Raw genomic sequence first — 10604 nt, 5'->3', positions numbered from 1 at the left:
TGTTGTGATATATTTATTTATTCATTCCTCAGTAACAGGTCAATCTTTAGAACGTTTCGTCTTTATCTTTATATACTGTATTTAATCGAACAGTTCAAGCCTTGAAAACAGGATATTATTCAACTAAATAAAATCAATAAAATACACAAACAGTTGTTAGTGATAACAAATTAACTGCAAAGTCTAGATTTGAGCCAAATGTAAAAATACAAATGCATATTTAAAAAAAGAAGAAAACAGCCAAAACAGCAGGGCCAAGCAGTAAACTTTGTGATCTCAGAAGCACTTTTTTTCTTCCATTAGAGGTGTTGTAGGGGGGGTTAAGGGTCACACATGCACCGGATTATATCAGGGTTAATAGGGATGGAAGCATCGTCGGGGTGGTCTCCGGCAGGCCGGTCACAGAGCGGAGTCTCGACACAGGACGATCTCCAGCTCGGTGCGGTACAGCTTCCCCCCGTCAGACAGAGCCATGATGCTCGCCTTGTACCCAGCCAGCCCTGTCGAATCCACATCCTGGGAGAAACCACACAGGCACACATGGGCAGAAGGCACGCCGGAGATCAGGCTGCTATATTTGGCGATCAGAAAAGTAACCTGAACAGAACAATCAATAGGCTGGGTACCATTTTGTTCTTGTCACAGAGGTCCTTCAGCAATGCATCCAGCTCCTGCTCATCAATATAGCCATTACCGTCCTGGAGAGAGGTGGCACAAAAGGTCACAGAAGACATAAACATAATCTGGGAAGGGTTGAAATTCAATGATCCACAGCTTTGCTATCAGTTCCGTGTCTGTAAATGTCAGTGCTTCAGTGGCTGAATGATTATTATGATAAGAAAAATTTCTCTGAATATGAGGAGAAAACACAAAGAATTGATTTACACACACTTGCTTTAGATTTTTACCATTCCAGTTGTCATGTTTAAGTCAATTTGAACATGTTAGCTCCTTTTTTCCCCCTTCACACCAACCAGAGGCCTCCCTGGGTATTAAAATCATCCTTTAACGGCAAAGATGGGAATCTTAATTAAATGCTGCAAAAAATAACCAAAAGTCGAATCATCTATGAATCAATACCAGTATCCACTTCCTTGACAATTGTACAACATTTTACACAAATGAATCCCAGTTACAGGGTGGCTGAATGGCCAACTGTCATCCCAAGAGCCGTTGCCACGGCTACGGTAGACCTATCTGAAAGTGGACACATCGGAAAATAATTTGGTCACCTTGTCGTAGTAGGTGAAGAGCGAGTCAAACTCTTTGACCGTGAGTCTTATGCCCTGAAGACAGAAAGAGGAGGAAGCACAAACATTACTGGAAACTTGGGACATTTCTAGAGAGCGGTGAAAGCAGTGAAGATCCAGAATTGATATTAATCCACGCAGATTATGATAACTGGGACTACAGTTGAGTTAATCCAGATCAGCAAACTAATCCTCTGTTACAAAGGAATTGTTGATCTGCTCCCCCAAGCTGGCATGTGTGCACGGGAACATTCATGACAAAGTACAAGCAGATGTGTAGATGATGGTTTTGGCCCATTCTATTTCCCATTTGACACTGAAATCCTAATCTGTAGACCTCCGATGTTGCACAGCCGTAATATTCATATTGGATGTGGAACTAGAAAGCAGCCATGGCTTTAAAAAGACTTTGCCTTCAATTATCAAATTGATTTAATCCAGTAACAGCAGCAGCTACAGCAGCAGCTACAGCAGCAGCTACAGCAGCAGCAGCTACAGCAGCAGCTACAGCTACAGCAGCAGCAGCTACAGCAGCAGCAGCTACAGCAGCAGCAGCTACAGCAGCAGCTACAGCAGCAGCTACAGCAACAGCTGCAGCAGCAGCAGCTACAGCAGCAGCAGCTACAGCAGCAGCAGCTACAGCAGCAGCAGCTACAGCAGCAGCAGCTACAGCAGCGGCTACAGCAGCAGCTACAGCAACAGCTGCAGCAGCAGCAGCTACAGCAGCAGCAGCTACAGCAGCAGCTGCAGCAGCTACAGCAGCTACAGCAGCAGCTACAGCAACTACAGCAGCTGCAGCAACTACAGCAGCAGCAGCAACTACAGCAGCAGCAGCTACAGCAGCAGCAGCAGCAACTACAGCAGCAGCAGCAGCTGCAGCAACTACAGCAGCAGCAGCTACAGCAACTACAGCAGCTACAGCAGCAGCTACAGCAGCAGCAGCTACAGCAGCAGCTACAGCAGCAGCTACAGCAGCAGCTACAGCAGCTACAGCAGCAGTAGCTACAGCAGCAGCAGCTACAGCTACAGCAGCAGCAGCTACAGCAGCAGCAGCTACAGCAGCAGCAGCAGCAGCTACAGCAGCAGCTACAGCAGCTGCAGCAGCAGCAGCTACAGCTACAGCAGCAGCAGCTACAGCAGCAGCAGCTACAGCAGCAGCTACAGCAGCAGCTACAGCAGCTACAGCAGCAGCAGCAGCAGCTACAGCAGCTGCAGCAGCAGCAGCTGCAGCTACAGCAGCTGCAGCAGCAGCAGCTACAGCAGCAGCAGCTACAGCAGCTACAGCAGCAGCAGCTACAGCAGCAGCAGCTACAGCAGCTACAGCAGCAGCCAGTATTATTTAAATCCCGATGCCCTGAAGCAAGAGCGCAGCGTTGATGTCTGCAGAGTCCGTTGGTAGACAAACCGATAATGCTGAGCAACACTGTTGCCGCTGTACACGACTGTTACAAGAACACCTTTTAAATTGTTACAGTCGATGTGCACAAAAATCAATGAGAGCAGAATCTTACCTCAAACTTCAGCAGGAAATTTTCATGAACTGGCAAAAGCCTGCGGCACAACGACAGGGAGGACGCCGTCTCGTCAGCATGAATTAAGACCGGCGTTCAAATGTACATCCAGACAAAAGCAAAGGAAAAAGCTAGAATCTCACCGCGCCATCTCAGAGAGGCCGAGCTTGCCGTCGCCATTGAGATCAAACATCCTCAGCTGGAACATACACAACAGAGAGCAGTCACACTCACACACAAACACACAAACACGCTAAAAACGCCTCCAATGAGGCAGTAAAATGGCCGCCCTTTGGTTCAGATTTCCTGGGAGACATTATTTACTTATTTTAGAGGCGATGAAGTGCTTCAGTGTGTGGGTTCGATCTACATTCGGGCTTCATTTTGGAGGATTTCTCCACGGAAGTCTGGATTTGTGGTTCAGAATTGTAGGAGACTCACAATCGTCTGCGTGTACTCGTGCAGCTTCTTCTCGTCGTAGCTCTTGTTCGCCTTCTTCAGCAGGTCTGACAGGAAGCCCTGAGGAGAGGCAGAAAAGTCATTAGGAGGTGATAGATGCTGTTACTAACTTAGTAATTGAGATGTTATTAATGTGCAGACTTTAGGGTGTTTCACATCACGGAGAGAATTTTCATTCATAATCTTAAAGTGTAAAATGATCAGAAGAGACATTTATATTAGTGTAGGGGGAAAAAAACCTGTTGATAATAATAATAATTACATATAAATGCATCTATTATTTTACAACCGGAACAAACAATATGATGTAATACTCAAGTAAACCTGTTTTTATAAAGGCTTCCTGTCTAAAATTGTTATTGTGGATAATTCATGAGTGTGCTGCCGTCCCTGCTCAGGCCGGGCTTCGGCTGCCAAACCACATTTACCTTCCACGTTAGAGACTTTTGAACGTCACGTTTTACCTTCAGCTCGTTGGATTCGATGTATCCGCTACGGTCAGAGTCATACTTCCGCCAGGCCTGAAGCAGAAAGGTGACAGTGAACCGACGGCCATGAACCATCTTTTCTGCTTCATATAGGAAACATTAAAGCACAGTTTTGCACCTGGTTTTGCGTCTTCTGACGAGGTGTAAATATAGAATTTGTCAGAGATAGACTCCTGAAGGCCTCCAGCACTCACTGATGTTATCCCGCAGAAAGCTGCGCTACATTTATAATGTATGGAGGTCTGAGAATAGCTTCACCACAGAGAGCAGCTTGAACATGGTACTATCGCTGAAAACGCCCCCTCAACACTGGCCTGGGTTTGCCCCCCCCCCCCCCAAAGAAGAGCAGATGCCTGATGCCACACTGTTCCCTCACTAATTACTCCAGCAACTGAAGGAGAGCGGTCACTGATGGCCTTCCAGGTGGTTAAAATGGGGCGACTAAAACATGGCTGTTGATCTGCCGCCAGCATGTTGACAGTCAGGAAGGTGAGCTCGCACCAAAAGCTGCTTCTGTGTCTGAAGGGTTGGAAAAGTCCACACGTTTAGTCTTCTTTACTCAGCAGACAGGCAACAGAAGTCCCGGAGCGTTGTGTCCCAGAGGCTCTGCAGACCCAGCAGTCCTCCTGTTTGGGGGGGGGGGGGGGGGGCTACGTTCTGAAGTGTCCTTGAGCAAGACAGCAAACCTCCGAGGCTGAATGAGCGCGTGAACGCGTCTGTGCCGACTAGAAAAGCAAATGCTGGATTAGTTACCGTTTGAGGCGATCTGAGGTTGATTTAGCGCCTCAGGGTAGTTTTCCTTTTTCATCAGAGGGGCGGCGCTATTTTTTAACCCCCCCATTCTTTCCCAGCCCAGTGCTGATGAGTGAGATCTTATAATCTGACCAACTGAAGAAGCACAAACTTACAGCCATAAACTCAGAGCTGGATCCCACAAACTCTCTGAAACACAGCAGGAAGTTTTCTTCTGTGGGCAAAAGCTGAGCCAACTGGAGCGGGAAGCACAAAAAGACACATTAATACTGTTACACAGAGATTCGCGCACAGATGACGGCAGTTCGACTTCAGCTGGCAACCAGCTCTGGTCCCAAATAGAAGAGGAGTAAATCAGTTCGCACCTCCAGCATCTCGATTCTGCCGTCAGAGTTTTTGTCAAAGCTGGCCATGAACTCCTTCATCTTTTCTTTGAATGCAGCGTGCGAAGGATCCTGGAAGCAGATGAAATGAACCCATTTGCATTTAAGACACAGTAATGCACAATAATGACCCTGACGTGCACGTGAGCTGCTCATGAAGGTGCTCACCACGCTGGCTGCTGTTCCTCGCCTCGCAGTCTCCAGCTCCCTGATGAAGTTCTCCAGCTCCTTCCCTTCGATGTAGCCGTTTCCTGCGGACAAACCGGAGAAGCTGAGCTGGTACGACGGGAAGGTTTTGTGTTAGCTTGCCAGGGAATGATGTTTGTGGAAACCTGACGCAGCGGATCACTTTTGGATCCTCCTTAAGTGCGTCTGTTCAACCGGCGTCCACACCTGTGCACGTATTTGCTTTTTGCTTTTATGGCAAATCGGCGACGCTACTGGATCTCTGCGCAACTGTGAAAAAGGAGCCGGAGGAAATAGAGGCTGAAAAAGTCCCGTGTCTCTCACGCCAAATTGGTATTTATCAGCGGTCGGGGGAAATTGAGGAGACAGGGGATCCATGCAGCTGAATTGTGGGTGGTCTAATGAGTGTTTTGTCTAAAAGAGTTAAAGTGGGCAGCCAGATTGATGCTTATTGGGGCGCTGCCTCCTCGTGTCGAGGTCCAAACTTCAGCACAACGGGGAAAGACGCTCGATACAGTCGGTCTCTTCGCTGGTTTCCCCGTGAGAGCCAAAATTAGTCTTTCTTTTTAATAACAACAAGGAGTCCCATCTGTCTTTTTGACCTTTATCCCACAAAACAGGAGGGTAAAAGTAAACCAATTCAGATAAATACTGAGGTTCACCCTTTTCATCTGTCCCTAATCTTTAATCCACTGATCTAATTCCCTTTCCTCCAATTCCCCCCCCCCTCATCTGCATCACACAATCGGCGCTTTGCTCGAGAAACTGTGAAGAAACCGTGACAGCAGCGTAACGGCCTATTGACGCTGTATTGAAAAACAGTAATGGGGGCAAACAAAGGAGACGGATTATGGATTTTTACCATTTCGTGTAATTCAATTTCAATTTAGACGCGTGTGTTGTTGGCGGGGGATTGGCTGCTGTCAGCTGCTACAATCGGGAGGCAGAGAGGAGCAACTCAAACACATGTCTGTGTGTGCACGTTTCCACAGGAACGCGGACCGTGTGGGTTTGGAACTGATCTTTTTAGCTGCTGCTCTGCTCCGCTAATTAGAACCGTCTGATCCACGAGAACCCGGAAAGCAGCATCTCGTCCCTAATAACGTCTGATGGGCCTCTTCAAGACGAGTGATTTCATTCCCCCGAGCTAAAACGGATTACCTGAGTAAATCTCTGCCAGTTTGGCAACCAATCAGAACCGGTTTCATCCAGTTATATAAAACGCAGGTGTACGCACGCACGGAGCCATTTCTGGAGTGTGCACTTCTATGAAGTTAGCATCTTTGACTGAGCCATAACTCTTTGGAGGTACGATGTTCAGCAGAACGGAGATCAAGACGGACGGCCCGAGAGAGCGAGGCCAGCACACATCAATCCCCCCCGACAGGCTGCAGTAGAGCGGCTGTGACCGTCTCAGGGTGGTGGCGCTCCTTTATCCTACACTTCCTTTATGCTCTGTGGTTGCTTGTGCTCCGCACAGCTACTGTCACTCCTCAGTGTGCTCGGAATAACTGGGAAATCGCCGTTGCTTCAGGTGAAGTTGCGTAATGTTGACCACAGAGCTGACAGGTTAATGGGGAACTCAAACAAGGCTGGAATAACCTCGTGGGTTTAAAGTATCGCGATGGTGTCGGTGGGAAAATGAAGGAGGCAGCAGAAAAATGAAAGGCCCAAACATTTTAATATCCTGGCAGCTGATTTACCGCCTCAGCTGCTGAGTTACTGGACCTGCATATTGACAAAAAAGGCTGATGGATCACACATTTGTGGAATTGCATGCAAACCTTTACTTCCTTCTAATTGTATTTCAAATTTCTCCATTTCCCGTCGGCGCCAGCGCCCCTGCAGCCGTCAGAAGTCCCTAAAGCAGGAAGAGTTTTCATCAAACGTGACTTTATCGCTAAAACCGTACTGAAAGAGAACCAATGAGCCTTTGTTGCTGGTGACTTGTCATGAGTTCCCCAGAAACATCTGGACTCTCTTCAGTGGGGCGCACAGACAGCTCAGCTGCACACACACAGAAAGGAAAACCTCAGCTGTCAGAAACATCTCTGCACAATGAGCAGATGCAGCCGTCCACTCCCCAAAACACCGTCGACCACAGCTCCGCGGCTAATTGCTTAGCGGCAGCTGTTCTGTAATTCTCCTATTCATGATTAAAAACAGCAAAAAAAAAATCAGCTCACCAACTGATGGAGCCGCTATGAAAGGTCTGAGGACGACCTGAGTCCAGCCAGACACCAGCAGCTGTGGCTGCAACGCTGCTCCAACTACTGACAGGCCTCCAGAATCCAGGGGGGCTTTAATATTACTGAAATACTGATTATGCTCAAGTCATAAAATTAAGGATTTGCATCAAGGATTCACAAGAGCTGCTCTGATTTGGAATTGTACACAATTTGGATCATATGGTGTGGAGGTTGCTGCCATTGTTAACATAAAAACAGTCCGTGGGGGGATCATGGGGGGGGGGGGATTTCCCTGACTGACGCTCGACTGTCACTCAGACCCTGAGTTTATCCGAGGAGGTTTAACGTGGGTTTAGCAGGAAAGGTCAAAGCTTTCTCCTGAATGGGTTCAGAAAATATAGAAAAGAACGACCATAATCCTTCAATTTGTAACATGAAAACCAGTGAAGCCGGAGAAGATCAGAGATATTAGAGAACATGCTGGTGACCCTTTAGACTGTTGGGGTCGGAGAGGTCCGATCACAGTAACACGACCAATCGATGGAAAAAAGACACAAACTGATTAGAACTGAGAACACAACCAAGAGATGATTCTAAATCTTTGGCTGCAGGTTGATGCTTCCCTGCCTGGTTGCTACTACTTTACTACAGTCTCTGAATAAAAATGAAAGGTGTGGCCTCAAACCAAAGCAGAGACGTGCACGTCTGGGTCTCCGTGCACAGAAAACCAGAGAGACCCTGAAAGGAACCAATACATGAGGATCTTAGAGGGAATGAACGAATGAAACGTTCACACTGCAACATTAATGGGGGTACTTTTCACTCATTCACATGTTACGTAATATGATGGCAAACCCGGGGAGGGGGGGGGGGGGGGTGGAGCTTCCTTTTCATCAGTTTGGTGCTTTTGCTTAATTAGTCACCAACAACCAATTAGTGTCCATAAAAAGATCATCTTCATCACTGCGAAGACTTTCAGCCTCGACATCACCGTATTAAATCATGAGGAGGCACTTTGCATCAATCTCGCTGCATAATTTATTCATCGAGAGAGGCGCGCGCGCCCGCGGGGGCGCGCCCCGAGAGGCTCCGCCCATCAAAGTCAAGTGAAAGGAGAGGAAACACACCTCCCAAATCTTGTCCTCCCTCAGACCTTCTTTCTCCTCCTCCTTTCTGCATCCATCCACTCACTCTTCTCGTCCATCACTTTCTTTCTCTCCTCAACATTTTCTTCCCTCCTTTCACTCATTTTTTCCTTTTACGTTCAAATCCCACAAAAGTCACAACTTAAATTAAGCCGATGGACAACAGAATCAAATTGTAAGAAGAAAAATATACATTTTATTTCTTTAAAAAACGTTTCTGTAATATTTCTTAGAGGCTTTTGATAATTTTGTTAAAGAAAATCGGCTCACGAAGAGAACTTAAGTGTCTGCAGACGTAATGTCATATGGACAAAAACACACGTGCACTAATTAAAGGACTGGCTCAGTAATCACACTGAGCTCCGTAACATATTCGCGAGAGTCCCGCACGCCCCGCACTCACCATCAGCGTCAAAATGTTTCCAGATGTCAATGAACTGCGTGGCGGTGAGCTCGGCCAGGTGCAGGTGGGGCGGCTGCTGTGCGTGAGCTGCCATCTCTGCTGAGCTTCCTGCTTTCAGTCGACTGTGACAGTTTGAGGTAAACTTTTCCCGGTGCAGAGCTCCTTGGTTCTGGGCAGCTCCTCGTCGGTTGAGGCTTTTAAACCCCCACCCCCACCCCCGCGCGTCCAGTGGCGGTTGTGCTACTCTTACCCGCCACTTGGGGGCGCGTCCAACGTGTGGAGACGCCTGCAGGCAGCGACATCGGGACACCATGACAGGAGGTGGAGGAAGAGGAGGAGGAGGAGGAAGAGGAAGGCTCTGCTGGGCTTTGCACATGAGTTATCATTACGCTTTGATGGCAGCATCACCACCCAATCCGGCTTTTCCTGCAAGAAGAAATTTACATCAATTTAGTCGTCGGCGGGGCAACCAACTGGCTCCTGTAGGTCCGAACAGAGCCTCCAGCCTCCCTGTCACTTCCTCCCAGCTGCTTGGTCAGTGAAGCAGGAGCGGGACTCGAACCCGCAGGAGCTGCGCAGTGATCCAGGATGGACCTGATCTCCACTCAAATCATCTGATCTTCGTATTTCATCAGATTTGTGCTCCATCAATAGCTGTAATGTTCACCCCCCCCCCCCCACACCCTCCATCATTCTTCCCTGGGCCACAGATGTCGGTGGATCGCTCCGTCTCCATGGCCAATCGAACCCCGGTTTGGCATAAATCCAGGCAGCAGCAATGCGGCGGTTGCATGGCCACTAAATCAGCGACCTGCCTTTGTTCAATCCGCAGGATGACCCGTGCACTCCTCCCACCATTTCCTTCTCATTTTCCCCACCTACTGCCCAGCATCAGCGTCTCAATAAAGTCCCCATAAACTAAATGATGTTGGGAGGAGAGGGTTCACACAGAGGGGACAAAAAAGAAGAAGTAGAGGAAGACACTCATCTCCTCTCTGCCGAGTTGTGCTTCTGATCATAGAAGAACGATGGAAACAAGACCTGAAAGGGAAGATAATGGTGTGTGTGTGTGTGTGTGTGTGTGTGTGTGTGTGTGTGTGTGTGTGTGTGTGTGTGTGATACATAAAGAAGGATTTAAAAAAAAACGCTAAGCTATTTATAGAACTTTCCACTGTTAAGCCAAAACTGACCGATAAGAGAATATAAGCGGGTTTTTTAGAGCTCGGAGTCAAAGAGGTGAAGGGCCGGGATAAAAACGAAGGGATGAGTGAGGAATATAGAAGAGTAAAGGATGGGTAATGAACTGGCAAACATGTTTAGAATAAAGTGGCATGTAAATGTAAATACGTGTGCTCGTAACATCCCGTGCTGCTAACACAGACGCAGTAATTCTGTAGAACTCCACCTGGTCGTCCTGAAGAGCCTCTGCCATCGAGAAAACACGCGACTAGAAAATGATGAAGAGGATAATTAAGGAAGGCATAAGTGAGTTAGAAAACAGCTTGCAGCCATATTCTGGCCAGTTAGAAAGGCTGTAATTACCGGTTTTACACGCTAGTTATTACACACTTGCAGATAACGCGCGACGATTCTGTTGATGTTGCATTCAAAGTGTCATAATTTAGACGTGGATGAAGGTGGCTTCCTGCGGCTAATTAGAATCAAATGAAAATAACTTGGGGAGAAAACGGAGCAGGAACAATAATAATGGAAGTAAAAACAAGAGAGAAACTGAACGAAGGGCAGCAGGTGGAAATGAAGGCTGATGTGGCGTCAGGCTGAACGACCAGGATAACGTAGCTTCAGTTATTGATGCTAATTACCCCGAGTGGCTGCT

General features: G+C 47.7%; 1 protein-coding gene across 1 annotated transcript; it reads right to left on the bottom strand.

Moving 5' to 3' along the window:
• LOC101080061 (calretinin) lies at positions 1 to 8970 on the bottom strand. The gene is made up of 11 exons (XM_003969987.3): positions 8768 to 8970; positions 5013 to 5095; positions 4827 to 4916; positions 4617 to 4697; positions 3685 to 3741; positions 3203 to 3280; positions 2905 to 2960; positions 2762 to 2801; positions 1233 to 1286; positions 627 to 698; positions 1 to 516 (listed from the first exon to the last, which is right to left on the bottom strand). Exons 1-11 carry the CDS (start codon positions 8859 to 8861, stop codon positions 400 to 402), a joined length of 822 nt encoding a protein of 273 aa, XP_003970036.1. The 5' UTR covers positions 8862 to 8970; the 3' UTR covers positions 1 to 399.
• Between the last annotated feature and the right edge of the window lie 1634 nt (positions 8971 to 10604).

Source organism: Takifugu rubripes, chromosome 13 (assembly GCF_901000725.2).
Source record: "Takifugu rubripes chromosome 13, fTakRub1.2, whole genome shotgun sequence".
Classification (NCBI taxonomy): Eukaryota; Metazoa; Chordata; class Actinopteri; order Tetraodontiformes; family Tetraodontidae; genus Takifugu; species Takifugu rubripes.
Note: the sequence above shows the minus strand (reverse complement) of the source record. Positions and strands in the feature narration are given on the sequence as shown.